The 23,023-nt window shown below is 42.3% G+C and overlaps 1 protein-coding gene and 1 pseudogene across 13 annotated transcripts in view; both read right to left on the reverse strand.

The window, feature by feature from the left end:
• The window catches only part of LOC109955936 (protocadherin gamma-A11-like), a 61,446-nt gene that overhangs the window by 22,162 nt on the left and 16,261 nt on the right, over positions 1-23,023 (reverse strand). Inside the window, exon 1 of one of the 13 annotated variants that reach the window (XM_020592594.1) lies at positions 1,402-2,407. The exons of 6 other annotated variants lie outside the window; for them this stretch is intronic. In XM_020592594.1, the coding sequence (XP_020448250.1) occupies positions 1,402-1,779 (378 nt within the window). In that variant the 5' untranslated portion in view covers positions 1,780-2,407. Of the gene's footprint in view, positions 1-433; positions 739-1,401; positions 2,408-18,673; positions 18,770-23,023 lie in introns of those variants that run through there. 6 more of the 13 variants (XM_020592635.1, XM_020592604.1, XM_020592644.1 and 3 more) reach the window with 6 other exon arrangements.
• On the reverse strand, positions 6,139-9,374 carry LOC109956023 (protocadherin gamma-C5-like; annotated as a pseudogene).

The following is a 23,023-nucleotide window of genomic DNA, read 5'->3' on the forward strand; positions in this document are numbered from 1 at the left end:
GAGCCCAGGGCAGCGGAGGAGGGATAAATAACAGTGGGGGCATTGTCGTTCTGGTCCAGGATAAAAACATGGACTGTGGCGTTGCTGCTGAGAGACGGAGAGCCCTGGTCCTTTGCCTGAACCTGAATCTGAAACACCTTCAGCTTCTCATAGTCAAACGAGTGCATGCTGTAGATGCTGCCGTTATCTGAGTTAATGTAAACGTAAGACGAGACAGACACGTCCTGCACTTTAGAGTCCAGTATAGAGTAAGAGACTTTGGCGTTTTCTCCAGAATCCAGGTCAGATGCTGATACTGAGTACAGTATGGAGCCTGGTACTCCATTCTCTTTTAAATACACAATATAGGAGGGCTGAGTGAATACAGGAGGGTTGTCATTGACATCAGTGATGGTCACAGGTATAGTTTTCTTACTGGACAGAGGAGGAGCACCTGAATCAGTGGCTGTTATCTCAATGTTATAGTCTGAGCAGCTCTCTCTATCTAAAGGACCACTGGTAACTAGTTCATAATTATTAGAAAACGAGGGTTTTAAGCTGAAGGGAGACCCCTTCGTAATCGTTAACGTTACTTTAGCATTATCGCCAGAGTCAAGGTCTCGCGCTCTGATTAAAGCCACTACTGTGCCCCTCGGTGCGTCCTCGCGTAAATGATTTGGTTTTAAAGTGAGAACTATTTCTGGTGCATTGTCATTAATGTCTATTACCACTATTTGCACACGACAGTGGCCCTCCATCTCGAATGCCTTTATCTTGAGCAGTAATACGTATTTCGTGTGTTGCACTAGTTTCATAATCTAACTGTCCTATTAAGGACAGCTCGCCCGTGCTTGAATTTAAATAAAAGGTGGACAACAATAACAACGATGTGTGCTCTGCAAATACGTATTCAATCTCTCCGTTAACACCCTCATCTGCGTCAGTTGCTTCAACTTTGACTAGTACAGAACCAGGGGCACTATTTTCATGCACAGTGACGTTATACAGCGGCCTTTTGAAAACCGGAACATTGTCGTTATTGTCGAGTACAGTAATTGTGATTTTTGTGGTTCCAGTTTTGACAGGATTACCTCCATCCAAGGCTGTTAGTAATAAGTGATGTACACTTTGTTTCTCTCTGTCAAGTGATTTATCTAACACCAATTCTGGAACTTGTCGGTCACCAGACAGCTCTTTCATTTTCAAACTAAAACACTCGTTTTTACTGAGAATATAAGATTTGACTGAATTACTCCCAGCGTCTAGGTCCTGCGCGGTGTCTAAAGGAAAGCGTATGCCTGTAGTAGTAGATTCTGCTATTTTTAAAGATCGCTCCTCTGTTATAAAAATCGGTGAATTGTCGTTTATATCCCGTATCTCCACCTCTATCCTGTGTAACTGTAGAGGATTCTCTGTTACAACCTGCAGAGGCAACACACAGCTGGCGCTTTGTCCACACAGAGCCTCTCTGTCTATTCTGTCATTCACCACCAACTCGCCCTTCCCCGCATCCACAATGAAATACTGCTTACCAGCCTCAGAGTCAACACGCAGGTTGTGGTCAAAAATGTCTGCTAGTCCCAAACCAAGATCTTTGGCTAAATTTCCAACCACAGAGCCCTGCCTTAGTTCCTCTGGGATGCTGTAACGAGTCTGTCCGTTTATTGTACTCCACAAGAGAAAGAAATGATGCCACCACAGAGCCTGCCATCTCCAGTCTCGGTATCCTATTCTCTTTGTCATCCCCGCTTTGTTAGAAATATTTTCCACAAGGATAACCGAAAAGGAGAAAGTTACCATCCATTGTCATAAATTATTAATCCAAAACTAAGATCCATCATCACTTCACACAGAAAAGAAAATAAACAAATTTCTTTTATAAATTCGATAAGAACATCACTCGCTCTCATTCAGCTCCTTGCAGTGTAAGTGCTTACGGTGCTGAAGCTGCAGGGGGAAGGAGTAGATCTCTTTGTACACTTTTACATTTCACTGGTGCACAACATCCATTTCTACCATCCAATAAGAAGGGAAGTGAGGAAGGCTGTTAAAGACACAGCTGCCCTTGAAATGATGTGCCACATAGCAGCTTGAGTGTATGAAATGCGGTACAGGATGCTGTTACATGTAGCCAGTACTGTTAATGCAATAAAATGTAATCCGATTACAAAATCCAAATACTGCCTGCGTTCTTATTAGTTGACCAATTGAAAAGACAGACTGACTTTGTGTTTTGAATCAAAAAGTGACATTGTGCAGAGACCGACAACAGTTTGGCTCTGTGTTTTAAACAATCCTCAAAGTTTCGCTGTCCACCTCTGTGGTGCTGAAACGAAGTGCCATTCATATAGGCATAGAGGGAGACTATCAAAATGGGACACTGAATCGGAAACATAGCAGACAGGATGAAGAACTTTAAAATCCTTTTGGCAGGGAGTACCTGAGCAGAAAATACTCCCCATGTTATAATCAAAATATGTTGACCAAGATGACTGGGTCGAACTGAGGAATTGAGCAAAGTATGTCTTGAGTATATTTTAAACTAAAAATACAGATTGAACAATTGAAAATATATGATATGTGATATTAAAAATATATGATACCGAAGAGCAAGGATGACCAGAAGGCCAACACTATGTTCTACAAATGTTGAATGAAGAACCAAAAAAAGCTGCTGTTTGTGTGCTCTATTTAAGGACCACGAAAACAACATGTCTTCACAGATCAGCTACATATTAAGAATGTTTACAACATAAAATTACACAGTAAGTGTACTATTGCCTGTGGTGCTGAAACTCTCAGCTGGAGAAGATAATCACTATTAAGCTCTGTGTGTCACGGTGCCACGAACTTTATAGAAGCTAGCTTGTGAAATTGGTAGTTTTAATCTGTACATAATTTATATAATTATTATATTTTCTTTTCAAGCATATCGAGTAAACAAGGTTAAAAACCATCCAGAGTGTTGACAATCTATTTAAATGCCTTGTCAATAATTTGACACAAAAAGAAAAGGTTTTGTTTCCTTTGGGGACCCTGTTCATAGGCAACTGTCTTACAAATCTGCATATGTTATTTTATTGTATCTGCTCACCTGCTGGCTCTCAAAGGTCCAGGTGCTGTCGGGTAAAGACGCATCCAGGACACTGATGACCTCCTTAAAGTCAGTGGTGCTGCTGGGCTTGATCAAAGTGAAATCACTGTACTCTGACATTGGAGACATACAGGACCTGAAGGACTGACTCTGAGACAACATGTCTCCTCCCAGGACCTCCACGTACTTTATAGGTCCGTCGGTGTTGAGCTGAATCTGCAGGTTTCTGTTGGGGTTCTTGTAATCATCACAGTCGCTCCGTCTCATGCAGCAGCTTCCGCTGCTTCTGCTGTTCCTGATGCATTTAACTGCTAAGATGAGAAAAGTCAGCAGCGACAGCACGGACACCGAGGCCAGAGACAGAATCAGATAAAGGGTGATTCTCCCAGTTTTCTTGCTGGGCTCGACCACTTTCTGTCGGAGGTCTAAGATGGGCTCATGGAGACCGTCCTCCAGCAGGATGGACACCGTGATGGTGGCGGACTGGACCGGTTCCCCGTCGTCTTTGATCTCTATAAGCAGCCTCTGGGAGGAGTCGTCCTGCTCGGACACAGGACGTTTAGTCCTCACCTCCCCTGTGTACAGGTTGACAGTGAACAGAGAGGCGTCTGTGGCCTCCGCCACTTTGTAGGAGACCCAGGCGTTATGGCCCGAGTCAGCGTCCACGGCCGTCACCTTAGTGACCAGGTGACCTGCTTTAGCGGAGCGGGGCATCCTCTGATGAGAGAGGGAGCCCAGGGCAGCGGAGGAGGGATAAATAACAGTGGGGGCATTGTCGTTCTGGTCCAGGATAAAAACATGGACTGTGGCGTTGCTGCTGAGAGACGGAGAGCCCTGGTCCTTTGCCTGAACCTGAATCTGAAACACCTTCAGCTTCTCATAGTCAAACGAGTGCATGCTGTAGATGCTGCCGTTATCTGAGTTAATGTAAACGTAAGACGAGACAGACACGTCCTGCACTTTAGAGTCCAGTATAGAGTAAGAGACTTTGGCGTTTTCTCCAGAATCCAGGTCAGATGCTGATACTGAGTACAGTATGGAGCCTGGTACTCCATTCTCTTTTAAATACACAATATAGGAGGGCTGAGTGAATACAGGAGGGTTGTCATTGACATCAGTGATGGTGACAGGTATAGTTTTCTTACTGGACAGAGGAGGAGCGCCTGAATCAGTGGCTGTTATCTCAATGTTATAGTCTGACCAGCTCTCTCTATCTAAAGGACCACTGGTAACCAGCGCGTAATTATTAGAAAATGATGGTTTAAGAGCAAAGGGAGAACCTTTTGGAAGTTGTAATGTCACTTTGCCATTATCACCAGTATCTAAATCACGGACGCTGAGCAAAGCCACTACCGTCGCAACACGAGAGTCTTCAGGCACAGAACTGGGTTTTGAAGTCAGCACAATTTCTGGGGCGTTATCATTTATGTCTAACACGTCCACCTGCACACTGCAATGACCCTCCATTCTTGGCAAACCTTTGTCTTTTGCACTAATGTCTATTCGATATGAGGCTTGACTTTCGTGGTCCAGTTGTTGTTTCAAAAATATATCTCCTGTTACAGCATCTATATGAAACAATGACAGCACCGATGGTGGTGTGTGTATGCCAAGCGAGTATTCAATCTCTCCATTTGGACCCTCATCTATGTCAGTGGCTTTTGTTGCAATTACAAAGGAGCCATTTGCACTGTTTTCTTGAATGGCAGTTTTATAAAAGTTATTTTCAAATAACGGTACATTGTCATTATTGTCAAGCACATTTACAGTTATTTTTGAGGTTCCAGACTTGACAGGATTGCCTCCATCCATGGCAATAAGAAATAAACTGTGAGTGGCTTTTTTCTCTCGATCTAATGATTTATTTAATACCAATTCGGGTATCTTCCTTCCATTTTCAATTTCTTTAACTTTTAAAGTAAAGCAGTCATCTTTGTTCAGGGTGTACGACTTTAATCCATTAATTCCAACATCGGGATCCTCTGCACTCTCTAAAGGAAAACGCACACCCACAATAGTGGATTCAGCGATCTCTATTATATGTTCGCTTTTGAGAAAAGTAGGCGCATTGTCATTTACGTCTCTTATTTCCACTTCTATCCGGTGTAACTGTAAAGGATTTTCTATTACAACCTGCAGTGGCAACACACAGCTGGCGCTTTGTCCACACAGAGCCTCTCTGTCTATTCGGTCATTCACCACCAACTCGCCCTTCCCCGCATCCACGCTGAAATACTGCTTACCAGCCTCAGAGGCGACTCGCAGCTTACGGTCAAAAATCTCAGACAGCCCCAAACCAAGATCTTTAGCTAGATTTCCTACCACAGAACCTTGTTCCAATTCCTCTGGGATGCTGTAACGATTCTGTCCATATATTGTACTCCACAAGAGAAAGAAACGATGCCACCAAAGCGCCTGCCATCTCCAGTCCCGACATCCTATTCTCTTTGTCATCGCCGATCCGTCACAAGTCAACGTTATTCTTCATTACATTTACTTTTAGAATATAGAAGTCAATGTGAAACACCATCAACAATAATCTTGCCGTATCCCAAATACATCCATATTTAAACATCGTGAGATGTAGATTAAAGGTATATTGACTAATCTGAGTATTTAACCACGTCCTGCTCTCATCTCGAGCTGGAAACATTATACTGGCTACAGTGGCGAGGGTGGATGGGGGAGGGAGTAGATCTCTTTGTACAATTCTTAATGCTATTGGTGCACAGCATCTACCCTACATCCAGTAGCATCAAGCAAAACTGTTAAGGCTCAGCGCGTCTGCCACAACGAGGTGCTCCTTAAAATGAGCAATGACGTAAAATCACTTTTTAAAAATGTTTTTTAATGGTTATTATTTTAACGCAATGCATATTGAACCAAGCTATAAAATCTATAATTATATTCACATCAATACTGCAGGATGTATAAATATGAAACACAGTCAAAGTAAAACAGCAACAAAAGTCAGTCTGAAAATGTGACGTGTGCAGAAGGAGTGTGTGATCATTGTAATCCTAATGTATGTCAAAATCCTACACATGCAATAAAATTAATCTACGCCAATAAATTCAACATTCTTTCATTTTAAATATGTTGATATATAGCCTGTTTGTGAAGAATACGGAAGCATTGCAAGTGAAAATGTTAAGTGGTAAATGGGTTGATAAGACAGGCTATGAAAGAAAGGTTTTACAAGATCCCATTGATGTTATGAAACCGCTCTAAAGCAGATAGACATGAAGACATAATTAATGAAAAGACTTCTGTATGGTAATATGCAGATTAAAGATTATTTCACTCTCAGCTCACCTGCTGGCTCTCAAAGGTCCAGGTGCTGTCGGGTAAAGACGCATCCAGGACACTGATGACCTCCTTAAAGTCAGTGGTGCTGCTGGGCTTGATCAAAGTGAAATCACTGTACTCTGACATTGGAGACATACAGGACCTGAAGGACTGACTCTGAGACAACATGTCTCCTCCCAGGACCTCCACGTACTTTATAGGTCCGTCGGTGTTGAGCTGAATCTGCAGGTTTCTGTTGGGGTTCTTGTAATCATCACAGTCGCTCCGTCTCATGCAGCAGCTTCCGCTGCTTCTGCTGCTCCTGATGCATTTAACTGCTAAGATGAGAAAAGTCAGCAGCGACAGCACGGACACCGAGGCCAGAGACAGAATCAGATAAAGGGTGATTCTCCCAGTTTTCTTGCTGGGCTCGACCACTTTCTGTCGGAGGTCTAAGATGGGCTCATGGAGACCGTCCTCCAGCAGGATGGACACCGTGACGGTGGCGGACTGGACCGGTTCCCCATCGTCTTTGATCTCTATAAGCAGCCTCTGGGAGGAGTCGTCCTGCTCGGACACAGGACGTTTAGTCCTCACCTCCCCTGTGTACAGGTTGACAGTGAACAGAGAGGCGAGCCCAGGGCAGCGGAGGAGGGATAAATAACAGTGGGGGCATTGTCGTTCTGGTCCAGGATAAAAACATGGACTGTGGCGTTGCTGCTGAGAGACGGAGAGCCCTGGTCCTTTGCCTGAACCTGAATCTGAAACACCTTCAGCTTCTCATAGTCAAACGAGTGCATGCTGTAGATGCTGCCGTTATCTGAGTTAATGTAAACGTAAGACGAGACAGACACGTCCTGCACTTTAGAGTCCAGTATAGAGTAAGAGACTTTGGCGTTTTCTCCAGAATCCAGGTCAGATGCTGATACTGAGTACAGTATGGAGCCTGGTACTCCATTCTCTTTTAAATACACAATATAGGAGGGCTGAGTGAATACAGGAGGGTTGTCATTGACATCAGTGATGGTCACAGGTATAGTTTTCTTACTGGACAGAGGAGGAGCACCTGAATCAGTGGCTGTTATCTCAATGTTATAGTCTGAGCAGCTCTCTCTATCTAAAGGACCACTGGTAACTAGTTCATAATTATTAGAAAAAGAAGGTTTCAGAGTGAAAGGAGAAGGTTTGGAAAGCTGCAACGTCACTTTACCGTTATCCCCCGAGTCAAGATCCCGTGCGCTGATCAAAGCCACCACTGTGCCGCTTGGTGCGTCCTCACGTACAGGACTGGGTTTTGAAGTGAGGACAATTTCTGGAGCGTTATCATTTATGTCCTCTACATCCAGCTGCACACGACAGTGGCCCTCCATTTCAGGGACACCTTTGTCTTTAGCAGTTATATCGATAAGGTATGATTTAGAAATTTCATAATCTAACGTTCCTTGTAAAACGATTTCTCCTGAAACATCATTGATTTCAAATGTTGATAAAACAAAGTCCGGCGTGCGGGACCCAAACGAATATTTAACGTCACCATTAAAACCATCGTCAGCATCAGTAGCTTTAAGTTTTATTACAGAAGTTCCTTTGGTGCTGTTCTCCTTCAAAGAAACTTTGTACTCATTTTCGCTGAATATCGGAAAATTGTCGTTATTATCAAGCACAGTAATGGTGATTTTACAGGTCCCCGATCTGACAGGGGTTCCTCCATCCAATGCTGTCAGTAGCAGCTGATGGAGAGCATTCGTTTCTCGGTCCAGTGGCTTCTCTAACACCAACTCTGGGACAGCTTTACCATTTTTAATGTCTTTAAATTTCAGAGAAAAATATTCGTTTTTGCTTAGAGAGTAGGTTTTCAAAGAATTGCTTCCAACGTCAGGGTCAGCAGCATTTTCGAGAGGAAAACGTTTGCCAAGCGCAACAGATTCTGGTATTTTAAGGTGATTCTCTGGAGTAACAAAGCTAGGAGAATTGTCATTTATGTCTCTTATTTCCACTTCAATTCGATGCGACTGCAAAGGATTTTCAACAACAACCTGCAGTGGCAACACACAGCTGGCGCTTTGTCCACACAGAGCCTCTCTGTCTATTCGGTCATTCACCACCAACTCGCCCTTCCCCGCATCCACGCTGAAATACTGCTTACCAGCCTCAGAGGCGACTCGCAGCTTACGGTCAAAAATCTCAGACAGCCCCAAACCAAGATCTTTAGCTAGATTTCCAACCACAGAGCCCTGTTTTAGTTCCTCTGGGATGCTGTAACGAGTCTGTCCGTCTATTGTACTCCACAAGAGAAAGAAATGATGCCACCAAAGCGCCTGCCATCTCCAATTTCGATATCCTATTCTCTTTGTCATCCTTGGTCCGCTATAAGACATTACATCCAATCGAGATCTTGTTCATAACAATTCTGGAATCCATGACTGTAGGAAATAGTCCCAAAGACAAATTACCATAATTCATGGCTGTAAGATAAAATGAATATTTTTTACATCTTAGAAAAGGAGACCTATCTGCTGCCTCTCCTCGAGCTCATTGCATTGTCGGTGTTACAGCGCCAGGCTGCAGGGGGCAGGGACTAGATTGCTTTGTACAGTTCTCAATCCTATTGGTCCACAGCAGCCATGTTTATCATCCAATGAGAGGGAAACTGATCAACACACTTAAAGTGGAAGGGTCTATTGTCTTTCTGTGGTTTAATCTGGGATGATTATGACAAATCTAACTAAAAGTCAAAAATATGATGAAACCTTGTTGTCAGACACAAATAAATGAAACCACTTTGCAGTCAGCCTCTCAAAAAATATATATGTACAATTTGCATCATAGAAAATAACACGGAAACACAAGGAATATATTCAACTGCTTTCTCCTTTCAATAAAAACTCCAAAGAGAGTAAACTCTCACTGTCCCAGCATCACATGAGTGTCAGCCTGTCTGGTCGCTGTCCGCGCTCATGGTGCTGAATTGTGCAAATGCACTTTATTACTGCCTGCTGTTGAGAATTCTTTTAACCGTTTCTGGACTTGTTTGTTGCACATTAATTGCATTCCAGTAAATTAAAATTTAATTTAGCTAATAACATTATGAAAAGTTGTAATGAAAACAATATATACTGACATTAATAGACAACATAAATAAATAAATAAATAAATAGGGAGCAGACGGGCAGACCAGTCGACATAGTATATACCCTACCTTTCACAGACAAAACGACCAGTTAACTCTGCTATCAGTGGTTGTTTTCTGCTCACCTGCTGGCTCTCAAAGGTCCAGGTGCTGTCGGGTAAAGACGCATCCAGGACACTGATGACCTCCTTAAAGTCAGTGGTGCTGCTGGGCTTGATCAAAGTGAAATCACTGTACTCTGACATTGGAGACATACAGGACCTGAAGGACTGACTCTGAGACAACATGTCTCCTCCCAGGACCTCCACGTACTTTATAGGTCCGTCGGTGTTGAGCTGAATCTGCAGGTTTCTGTTGGGGTTCTTGTAATCATCACAGTCGCTCCGTCTCATGCAGCAGCTTCCGCTGCTTCTGCTGCTCCTGATGCATTTAACTGCTAAGATGAGAAAAGTCAGCAGCGACAGCACGGACACCGAGGCCAGAGACAGAATCAGATAAAGGGTGATTCTCCCAGTTTTCTTGCTGGGCTCGACCACTTTCTGTCGGAGGTCTAAGATGGGCTCATGGAGACCGTCCTCCAGCAGGATGGACACCGTGATGGTGGCGGACTGGACCGGTTCCCCGTCGTCTTTGATCTCTATAAGCAGCCTCTGGGAGGAGTCGTCCTGCTCGGACACAGGACGTTTAGTCCTCACCTCCCCTGTGTACAGGTTGACAGTGAACAGAGAGGCGTCTGTGGCCTCCGCCACTTTGTAGGAGACCCAGGCGTTGTGGCCCGAGTCAGCGTCCACGGCCGTCACCTTAGTGACCAGGTGACCTGCTTTAGCGGAGCGGGGCATCCTCTGATGAGAGAGGGAGCCCAGGGCAGCGGAGGAGGGATAAATAACAGTGGGGGCATTGTCGTTCTGGTCCAGGATAAAAACATGGACTGTGGCGTTGCTGCTGAGAGACGGAGAGCCCTGGTCCTTTGCCTGAACCTGAATCTGAAACACCTTCAGCTTCTCATAGTCAAACGAGTGCATGCTGTAGATGCTGCCGTTATCTGAGTTAATGTAAACGTAAGACGAGACAGACACGTCCTGCACTTTAGAGTCCAGTATAGAGTAAGAGACTTTGGCGTTTTCTCCAGAATCCAGGTCAGATGCTGATACTGAGTACAGTATGGAGCCTGGTACTCCATTCTCTTTTAAATACACAATATAGGAGGGCTGAGTGAATACAGGAGGGTTGTCATTGACATCAGTGATGGTGACAGGTATAGTTTTCTTACTGGACAGAGGAGGAGCACCTGAATCAGTGGCTGTTATCTCAATGATATAATCAGAGGCATTTTCTCGATCTAAAGGACCATTGGTAACCAGTGCGTAATTGTGAGAAAACGATGGTTTTAGGGCAAACTGAGATTTTTTGGGGAGATGTAATGTTACTTTACCGTTATCCCCCGAGTCAAGGTCTCGTGCGCTGAGCAAAGCTACTACAGTGCCATTAGGTGAGTCCTCGCGCACTGGCTTTGGATGAGAGGTGAGTATTATGTCTGGGGCATTATCATTAACATCTAAAACTTCAACATGCACAGTACAATGCCCTTCCATTCTAGGACTGCCTCTATCTTTTGCACTTATGTCTAATTCGTAATTCGCAGTTGTTTCAAAATCTAGCTTTCCTTTAAGAAATATTGTTCCTGATATATGATCAATACTAAAAACTGAGAGTACAGTATCTGATGTGTGCGCTCCAAATGAATATTCGATTTCACCATTTTGACCATCGTCCATGTCTGTCGCTTTTGTTTGCACTATTAATGCACCTTCTTTAGCAGTTTCACTAATAGAAACTTTATACAATGTTTTCTCAAAAGTTGGGACATTATCGTTGGTGTCAAGGACACTAATTGACAGCTGAGCGGTCCCCGATCTTACTGGATTGCCCCCATCGAACGCTGTCAATAAAAGCTTGTGCACAGCGTTTTTCTCTCTGTCTAAAGGTTTTGCTAAAACCAGTTCGGGGACTTTCCTTCCACCTGCAACCTCCTTAGCTCTAATACTAAAACATTCATCTTTACTGAGAGTGTATGATTTCAATGAATTACTTCCAACATCTGGGTCTATGGCGCTTTCTAAGGGAAAGCGAACTCCCAAACCCATGGATTCCGCAACCTCTAATGTGATATCATTTGATGGAAATCTAGGTGCGTTATCATTAATGTCCTGTATTTCAACCTCAACACGAAATAGTTGTAATGGGTCTTCAACAACAACCTGCAGAGGCAACACACAGCTGGCGCTTTGTCCACACAGAGCCTCTCTGTCTATTCTGTCATTCACCACCAACTCGCCCTTCCCCGCATCCACGCTGAAATACTGCTTACCAGCCTCAGAGGCGACTCGCAGCTTACGGTCAAAAATCTCAGACAGCCCCAAACCAAGATCTTTAGCTAGATTTCCTACCACAGAACCTTGTTCCAAAAACATTATACTGGCTACAGGGGCGAGGGGGGGTGGGGGGGGGGGTAGATCTCTTTGTACAATTCTTAATGCCATTGGTGCACAGCATCTACCCTACATCCAGTAGCATCAAGCAAAACTGTTAAGGCTCAGCGCGTCTGCCACAACGAGGTGCTCCTTAAAATGAGCAATGACGTAAAATCACTTTTTAAAAATGTTTTTTAATGGTTATTATTTTAACGCAATGCATATTGAACCAAGCTATAAAATCTATAATTATATTCACATCAATACTGCAGGATGTATAAATATGAAACACAGTCAAAGTAAAACAGCAACAAAAGTCAGTCTGAAAATGTGACGTGTGCAGAAGGAGTGTGTGATCATTGTAATCCTAATGTATGTCAAAATCCTACACATGCAATAAAATTAATCTACGCCAATAAATTCAACATTCTTTCATTTTAAATATGTTGATATATAGCCTGTTTGTGAAGAATACGGAAGCATTGCAAGTGAAAATGTTAAGTGGTAAATGGGTTGATAAGACAGGCTATGAAAAAAAAGTTTTATAACATCCCATTGATGTTATGAAACCGCTCTAAAACAGATAGACATGAAGACATAATTAATGAAAAGACTTCTGTATGGTAATATGCAGATTAAAGATTATTTCACTCTCAGCTCACCTGCTGGCTCTCAAAGGTCCAGGTGCTGTCGGGTAAAGACGCATCCAGGACACTGATGACCTCCTTAAAGTCAGTGGTGCTGCTGGGCTTGATCAAAGTGAAATCACTGTACTCTGACATTGGAGACATACAGGACCTGAAGGACTGACTCTGAGACAACATGTCTCCTCCCAGGACCTCCACGTACTTTATAGGTCCGTCGGTGTTGAGCTGAATCTGCAGGTTTCTGTTGGGGTTCTTGTAATCATCACAGTCGCTCCGTCTCATGCAGCAGCTTCCGCTGCTTCTGCTGCTCCTGATGCATTTAACTGCTAAGATGAGAAAAGTCAGCAGCGACAGCACGGACACCGAGGCCAGAGACAGAATCAGATAAAGGGTGATTCTCCCAGTTTTCTTGCTGGGCTCGACCACTTTCTGTCGGAGGTCTAAGATGGGCTCATGGAGACCGTCCTCCAGCAGGATGGACACCGTGATGGTGGCGGACTGGACCGGTTCCCCGTCGTCTTTGATCTCTATAAGCAGCCTCTGGGAGGAGTCGTCCTGCTCGGACACAGGACGTTTAGTCCTCACCTCCCCTGTGTACAGGTTGACAGTGAACAGAGAGGCGTCTGTGGCCTCCGCCACTTTGTAGGAGACCCAGGCGTTGTGGCCCGAGTCAGCGTCCACGGCCGTCACCTTAGTGACCAGGTGACCCGCTTTAGCGGAGCGGGGCATCCTCTGATGAGAGAGGGAGCCCAGGGCAGCGGAGGAGGGGTAAATAACAGTGGGGGCATTGTCGTTCTGGTCCAGGATAAAAACATGGACTGTGGCGTTGCTGCTGAGAGACGGAGAGCCCTGGTCCTTTGCCTGAACCTGAATCTGAAACACCTTCAGCTTCTCATAGTCAAACGAGTGCATGCTGTAGATGCTGCCGTTATCTGAGTTAATGTAAACGTAAGACGAGACAGACACGTCCTGCACTTTAGAGTCCAGTATAGAGTAAGAAATCTTCCCGTTGTCACCCAAATCAGCATCTGTTGCCGACAGTGAGCACAAAATGTTTCCAGGAGCGTAGTTTTCTTTTACATAAACTACATAAAAGGGTTGGGAGAAAACTGGTGGGTTATCATTTATATCTAATAACTCAACAAGTATTATTTTTTCACTCGATAGTGGGGGTTTTCCAGAGTCAGTAGCTGTTATCTTGACACTATACTGGCTATGTTTTTCACGGTCAAGGTGACCATTTGTCACTAATGAGTAGTGATTAGAGACAGATGGACTTAACTTGAAGGGACATTCGGAAGACACCCTCAGCGTAACCTTACCATTATCACCAGAATCGGAATCTTTTGCATTCAGTAATGCAATAACTGTTCCAGTAGCAGAATCTTCTGCAACAGGTGTTGTTAGAGACGTAACAAATATTTCAGGAATATTGTCGTTAATGTCTACGATTTTAATCTCGACGCCACAGTGCCCATCCATCTCAGGATTACCTTTGTCTTTAGCAGTTATGTCAAATCTATGTAAATAGTTCGTTTCATGGTCCAGAGCTCCTTTGACAACAATAGCTCCAGTAGAGGGTTCAATTTCAAATAATGTTAAAATCAGATCTGTAGTTTGCTCTGCAAAAAAATACTCAACTTCTCCATTTAATCCTTCGTCTGCATCTGTAGCTTTAACATGCAATATTTCAGTTCCAGGTGTTGCTTTTTCGCTGACATTAGCCTCATATACCTGTCTCTCGAACTGTGGCGCGTTATCATTAATATCAATTACTATTACTGTAATTTCAGATGTACCTGAGCGCACCGGATCTCCGCCATCTACAGCTGTGAGGATAAGATTGTGTACAGGCAGCTTCTCTCGATCAAGAGGTTTTTCAAGGACCAGTTCTGGAATCTTCCTTCCATCCTTGTGGTTTTTAACAGTCAATTTGAAATTGTCATTTTTGCTTATGAGATAAGAACGTACAGAATTAATGCCAACATCTAGATCCTGTGCACTTTCTAAAGGAAATCGCGCGCCTGGATTTACCAGCTCTGCAATTTTAACGACTTTCTCTTTAGTAAGGAAACGAGGATAATTATCATTGGTGTCCTGTATTTCAATTTCGACTCTATGCAGCTGCAGGGGATCATCTACAACTAGTTCTAAAGGCAACAAACATGACGGTCTTTGTCCGCACAGTTCCTCTCTATCTATCCTGTCTATCACCACCAGTTCTCCCTTTCCCAAGTCTATATTAAAATACTGCTTACCAGCTTCAGAGGTTATCCGCAATTTACGTCGATACAGTTCAGACACAACCAAACCCAAATCTTTGGCTAAATTTCCTACCACAGAACCCTGTTTCAGTTCCTCTGGGATGCTGTAGCGAGTCTGTCCGTCTATTGTATTCCACAAGAGAAAGAAGTGACACCACCAAGAATAAACCTGCCATACAGGCAGTTTGTTCCACATTATTCCTCGTTCCAAAAATCCCATATCTTTTCACTCCAGTCCCAACGTCTTAATTGATTTCGTCTAAAATCCGATGTAGATGCGTCCTTATATACAGTGACAGTCATGCTTTGTGTCTGCATATCCCTCCCCTCCTGTGCAGAACATTGTAATGGCTACGACGCTGAAGCTACTCGGTGAGAGAGAGTAGATCTCTTTGTACAACTCTGGATGTCATTGGCGGACAATGTATGCCCATTTCCACCAATCACGGCACCACTGTACATCTACACAACAGTGACGTAAAACTATAATCCACAGAAACACAACCAAGGTTATAATGACTCTGTAATATGACATATGATTAGTTACTTTTAAGAGTCTCCTCATCACCTGCAGCGTTTTAAAAACGTGTATTTAAGGACAATACATGTAAATATAAAGAGTATGTGATGCATTCATTATTAATAATTAATCTGTAGACAAGAGATGACAAAGTACAGTGTCCTATATGTAAGTGAAAGACTGATCAGTATATGGTCACTCTCATAATACTCTGCAATCCCTTTATCATCTTGTCTGCATGTACCTGCAGGCTTGTACATGCCTTTGTGGCTGGCAAGGCTCGTCGTTGCCTTCCTGTGGCCAGAGAAAGCCAGTGCAGCCTGCATACGTCATTACATTTTCACAGCTCTCCAGAAGCCTCAGAGAAATAATTCTGTCAGCAGCCAACGTAAAATACCCGTATGTAGGTCTGTAGAGCAAATGAAAAGGGAGGGGGAGCGCAGATGGTGCAGGCAGGCACTTAGTACCATTTACATCTCTCTCATTCTCTCTCTCTCTCTCACCCACCCACCCACACACACACACACACACATACACAGCATTTACCCCAATTCTGCCCACCAACTGTACATTTTAGGCGCCAATTACTTGGTGTTAAATCTACATAATACATAGGCGCACGATCATCACTAAAAATAAAATAAAATACATTTAAAAAAAAATGCAGTACAGCATCCCTTCACTCGCAACAGGCACGACACTGACATAAGATAAAAAATAAAGCTTAAAACATCTACATTCAATGCAAATAGTAAAATTGTCCCTTACAACATATGCAAATTACTATGAAATATGCCACAGTTACTATTAGTAGCAACTGTGGCAGCAACTGTGTAGTATGTGCAGTAGTCATTTGCTCTAAATGGCAGAGGACAACAGAGGGAGATATAGAGAAGCATTGTGAGAGAACGAGGGGAGGGGGTGAGCCTAGCAGCTGGTTTCAGCACCATGAGTGTGGACAGCGCCACACAGGCGGCCAACTGCTGCTGCTGCAGGCAGAGTGGAAACAAAACCTCAGCCTCCTCACTAGTTCTCTATCTCACTACATGAGGAAATGCAGGGGTGGAACTGAAGCACAGCTGATTAAGTGTTACTGCTATAAACATTGGGCATGAAATCCATAAAAAAATAATAATATACTCAAGAATATATTGTCAGATTTAAATGTTTTGGGAGTGTATGTACTATATTATAATCCTTTTAGCATTTTACCAGAGAAGAAAAGCAACACTCAGACCTTTTAGAGGACAGAATCTGTCTTGAATTATGGAGTCATCTAATAAGGTTTGGATACTACTGTATTTTGGTTATTGGTTCTGTGAGTTTATTTGCAGGGCCGATATTTGCAGGATTTCTGATGTACACATCAGAAGTATATTGAAAATACACATTCATGCCTTTCACACTTAGAAAAGAACATCCTCATATTGCATGTGTTTACTGTTACATAATAAGGCACAGTTGTGCAGACTAAGGCAATCTCCATTTTACCACCATCTCATCTCCACCATGTCTATGCAAGGCCAAGGTAGCCAGAGGATTCAAACATGTTTTGAGAGAACAGTCCACACCACTGTTCCACCTCACTTCCTTATACAGTCATGGTTCAGCATGAAAATGCCTATGCAGTTAATACATAGTTTAGGTTATACTCTAACCTGCATCACGTGACCTGGCTGGCACTGACTATAAAGACAGCAACACATAAAAGGATTAAATATATTGTGCTTACTACCATGCTGCATGTGTTGGCTTGTTAATGCTACTACCTTAAATTATTAAATGTGTTAAACCAGTGTATGGTATATTCAGAAGCTGTACAGGGTGGTGCTGGTCTGAATTATTTAAATGCCTTTTCTAGTATTTGACTACATCAGTTACACATACACTCAGTTACCATATTATTAATAAGTACAACTAGCTAAAACTAAAGCAGTCTAACAGAACAGCCCTGCAGGTTATAATGTTTAGCCGTTGTTCAAAATGTCTTAAAGAAGTGTTGATTCAACTGCATGATCATTTTGGAGGCTGATGTTTGTGATGCTGTTGAGCTATATAGTGTTATACTTACAGGTGTTTCTATTTTTTATTATATCAATGAGAATAAACTTTAAACACCTCTCTGTATATCACAATACAATGCAACAATAGGACAAACTGTAGCCTCAAAATGATCATAAAGTTGAATCAACACCTCTGTAAAACAGTATGAACAAAAACAATATTATCAGTGTTGTGAGGAAAGACTTACTGCATTACTGTTGTATCAGACTGCATTAGCCTTAGCTTGGAGTGTCTAATATACAGACAACTGTGAGCCTGAAGAACAACTTACAATTTAATACAATCCAGTATATCAACACAACAATATATAACATTAAAATTACCACAGAATTGAAGCAATACTTTTCAGGTCTTTATTTTATTCTCTTCTGATTAAGGTTCAGTCCATTTCCTCTGATATATGTTTGTTAATATATGTTTGTGTCTCATGGTTTGTATTTTTCAATACTGTCACTTGTGTTGTGCTTCGCTGACAGTATTTTATTTAATGACTGTTCTGATTGACTATATTAAATGGATGCTTGTCTAGAGCACGGAATCGAATGCTAAACTCCAAAATACAGTGCTGGTCAGTATGTTAACTAAAACCTAGTTCAGACATCAGTTACTTTAACACTTGGTCTTCTCTGCTAATACATTCCTCAAACCATATAAGCCTATTAGCAGGGAGAGCTGTCCTTACTAACACTTATTCAAATGTCTTGCTCAAATGTAAAGCACCTTAAAAAAGAAGGTATGCACAAGGGAGCGACAATGTTAATTCATAATATTCTCATATTAAAGAGTCTGAACATTTATCTAACCATTTAACATTCAGACACAAACGTTAATATGTCCACAGGATGATGAGTGTAATTCAGTACAACACCTCAGTCAAACAAAACAATCACATCACATTTTGAGCTCCAAGTCACTCACATTCTCACACATGATCTGATGTGAATAAAAGGTCTGTCCATTAAGGCCTGATTGGATTGGAGCTACAGGCAGCGGTCAAGCATGTGAACATGTGTCACTTGTGGAAAATCTGATTAACTGCTTGTCTCAGTGCCAATATGTGATGTTTGGACACTGCAAAACTAATCACTGCTATAGTTTATGTTTGTATTGTGTTACTGTAGGGTGTGGACACTGCAAAACTAATCACTGCTATTGTTTATGTTTGAATTGTGTTACTGTAGACAGACTGTTACACAGATTATGATGTGTAGTTGTCAGTGCATCAGTAATGTGTGTTGTTTTTAAAGTCAGCAGGGTTTGTACTACTATATGTGTTTGATGGCATTGCTGTGAGTATAGATATACTGCTTACCTTATTTGGCGAGTCAGGATTTAATGCGTCAGGGAGGAAACAGGGACAGCACCGGGCAAAAAGGGGGACACATGAAAGAGAAAGACAAGAGAAAGAGGTTGACAGTTAGACTGGTGGTCAGCAAACAGAGTCTGACTTTGGAAAGTACAGCAGCCAATGTACTTACCATGTCAATCAAAACAAATGGGGTTGTGATTATGTGTGGTTCATAGAGAATGTTTTTTTTCTTTTCTCACATAAAATAAATGGTCTCTCATGATAGGGTTGTTCACAGCACAAACTATTAACAATTAAACATTTGGAAACAGTTAATGTTGTCTTAGCAATTATCTTTAATTGCCAAAAGATAAAACCAAACTGCGTATCAATCCAGGTCACAGAGAACAAGTATCAAACTTAGACACACAAAAAGAAAACAGAAAAAAGGAACATGTTGCATTTGAGTGTGTTAAGTCTGCATATGAGTGAATGAGAGAGACAAAGGCATGGTTATTATGATGATGAACAGAAAAAGCTAATATCTTTCTTTATAAAAATAGTATAAGAAACAAGCAATACTGTTGAGAAAAACAAACGTGATAACTCAGTCTCTATGGACAGAAAAGGAGACTACTGTACACAGTCCAGTGTTCCAGGTCACTGTGGCTGTTTGACCAAAGGTATATGCAACTTCATGTACAACTTCATTCACGGAACAGTTTATGGTACGTTAGACCATACAATAGAAACTGGGTACAACTATCCAATCCCACTTTAAACCAAAGCACAAATGTTCCTTGGTACAACTACTTCAGCATAATCCACAACACTAGCATGATTATTGATAAAGGGGCTGAAGGAAACCCTGTTGACATCATCAATGTACGAATCACAAAATTCTGCACTGCACTGCTGCACAGAGCTACAAAGCCACTACTCTCAGAGCAACAGCAGGTGGCGTCAAGGCGATGCCCTCAGACAAATCCATGCTTTACTAATGAGATTCTTTGCTCTGCGACCCTGTGTTTGTCACAGCTGATGTGTCTATGAGTCTTTGTGAGAGCAAAGTCCCAGAGATGAAGCAAAGCACCAACTGCTGTTTTTTTTTTATTAAATTGATGTACTGGACATTAAATGACAGTGTACATAATATATTTTTAAGTACATTAAATCTTTAAGTAATACAATATCACAGTATTGCTTCAAAACACACACAGACACACAAACAGGTCGCGCAGGAAAACAAGCCAAAAGGGGAAAAAGATACCAAGAGGCTATTGTTCTTTTCAGATAACAAAATGAAAGAATTTAATGAGAAATGGGTTTATCTAAGCCTGTATATTAGACGTTTGCTAAAACTGGGGAAGGGAAACAAACAGGGCAGCATCAATCAGAACAAATATCACAAGCATCCATGTTCACCCTCTCCCTATCCTTTCTCCATCTTCAACTAGTCTGAGGATGCTACACCTTTCTGCCCAAAATAGGGGCATCTCCTGTCCTCCCAGTATCACTAAACATATGGAACCATCACACACTAGAGGCAGCATCTGCTGCTGACCCCCATGGCTCAGTGGAAAATGGTACAATCCTGCCAGTGAGTCAGCTTGTTGCTATGGTAACACATCCCACCTAGCTGGCTCTCATCCCACCCTGCTTCCTCAAGCTGGCAACAATGGAAAAAAAAAAGCATCTACAAAAACACCCGAGGATGAAGAAGAGAAATGATGCTTAGACCTACTCATATTTGTACACTGATAATATTCAAATAAGACACTGCTGCAAAACAAGATTTTAAATCTGTGCAATGGCTGAAAAGTGGTACAAAGGAGATCTTTCTACTTGTCAGGGATGAAATGACACTGTATAGTGTTCACTGCCTTTTTTATAGACTGAACAAAATGTCCTACACTGAGCAGTCTCTGTCTTCTTTTCTCTCTGTCTCTTTCTGCAGCAGAGTGGTGCAGCTGGAGAGGGGGAGGGGAGGGATGCAGAAAATGAGATCAGGAGGAAAAGGGAAGACTGTTGGAAACCAAGAATGACTGCTGAACAGTCATCATCCAGTTTAACTACAATGTGGCACAATATTAGGTACAGTTATAGAGTAAATTATCGATAGCTATACTGTTTCTGTAATTGCTCAGTTTAGCACATACAGTAATACCAAACTGAACTCAATCCATGACAACTATTCAGTAGTCATAATGTAATTACTATACACAATATCATAATAATGATAATACGCTACATCTTTACTCTCCTATAAGTGAAGGTTTTGTCATTCTTCTGAATCACAAAAGTATTAAGGGTGGTAATATTATATGGCTTGACAGTTTAGAAGAATCAGTCGCACACATATCACCATGCCCTACACTGATGTAGATATATTTGTCAGTATTTGTGAGCTTGATGCAACTTTGCCATTGCCCTATTTCACACTGGTCTAGTTAATCCAGAGTGTCATCCTTCCCAGTGCAGAAGCCCACATCAATGATACCAGCTCTCCAAATGCTTGGCCCCATCCTCTATGAGTTTAAATGTGTCTCCTCTCATACAACAACAAAACAACAGTTCTAGAGGGTCAGGCAGCAGCAGTCATGTGGTGGAGAGAGTATTATGAACATGACCTGTGTATTTATTATTATTTTAACTGCTGAGATCAAGCTCAGTGAGGTACAGCTGCTCTGTGTAACTGAATTCACATCAATAGCTCAGATAATAAAACTATGTTGTAAACAAAAATACAGTGCAGGGTTATAGCACAAACATTAACCACATCCCCAAACACACACACAGAGCACAGCGACTTGATGAGCCGCTGGCATACACATGGTACAACTGCTCACCAGACTGCTTTGCTAAGAATGTGGGACACTTAAACAAGACCTTGGCCTGTGGGGACCATGAGCATCTGCATGTGATTACAGTTGTGTGGTCAGTAACAGGTTTAGCAGCATGATGATTTGGACTTTGCATAAGATCCACAAAGGCTGATGACAGCTCCACGGTAGGTTTTTTAAACAAAAGAAAGATAAAACAACAACATGCTGAAGAGGAGTGGGGTAAAAACTGGCTCAACTGTTTAGATGGTTGCAAAAAGTTTCTGTGTGTCTCACAGTGTCTCCATTCCCCCTATGGAGACACTGCGGTCAAAAGAACTTATAGCACCGAGTAAAAACATTCACCACTATAAACCTCAGGAAATGAGACATTACAACAGACATAGGTTTTTACCTTAATCACAGAAAGCCCAGGGCGGATACTAATCCAGTGCGATGACTTAAACTGGACAAAACTGAGGGACTATCCTCAACCACATCACAGAAGCATTTTGTCATCGCTCTTACATTTAGCCAGATGTTTACATTAAGGTTCACGTGTCCTCAGTCTAAAGACAAGAGTTGCTGTCACCCAATTTGAAAGAAAAAAGTGAATTTGCCGTATATACACAAATACAGCACAAGGATGGATGGTATCTCTATCCTCTTCCCCATGTGCAGGATACTTGTGCCCAGTCAAGCACACCTTCATGTTTACCACACAACAAAGGGGGAGAATGACCCCCTGCCATGCTTTTATATACTGTATACCATACATAATGCAAATCTTCACAAGTGGAGCCCATTAGAGCAGGTATATCTGGTATAGTGTACTGTTACTGTATACCTCATATTAGCAGTCTAAGGATGCTGATTAAAATCATCATTTTATGGATTTCCATAATTTCTAGTCATTTCTTTCATAGCTCAGTTTTCTTTCACTAATAAATTCTTAATTCAATAAATTCAGCGTCTGTCCTAATTTATGACATCCTCTTGTCATGTGTATGTAGCAGTCTCTCCCTCTCTCTTGGTGTCAGTTGTTTTCCATTTCCATGGGACTCGTTCTGTCTGTGTCATCTAAAGTCAGTAAATGTAGCCTGATGCAGCTGTTTCACACATAACACTTCCCTTAGCCCCCTATTTCAGCAGACAAAGAGGGTTGCAGATCAAAATGGCTGCCGTACATACACAAATACTGCACAAGGATGGAGGAGACTGTGCTGGTTACCACATGCCCCTTCCCCTCCCCCACCGCCTCTCCGTCATGCTGCTTTTCTCTCTGGCTCTCAATCTCCCAGCATCAGCTGTGAGTGTTCCCTCTTCCTCTCTACCACACTTTAAACCTCTTAATCAATATTATTTTGTCACACTTCTCCATTTTATTTGTTGATTTGCATTAATCATCTGTGTTGTATTTTGCCTGCCTCCATCTTTGTGTGTGCAGTTCTATGCC

Source organism: Monopterus albus, unplaced genomic scaffold (assembly GCF_001952655.1).
Source record: "Monopterus albus unplaced genomic scaffold, M_albus_1.0 scaffold2.1, whole genome shotgun sequence".
NCBI classification, from domain to species: Eukaryota; Metazoa; Chordata; class Actinopteri; order Synbranchiformes; family Synbranchidae; genus Monopterus; species Monopterus albus.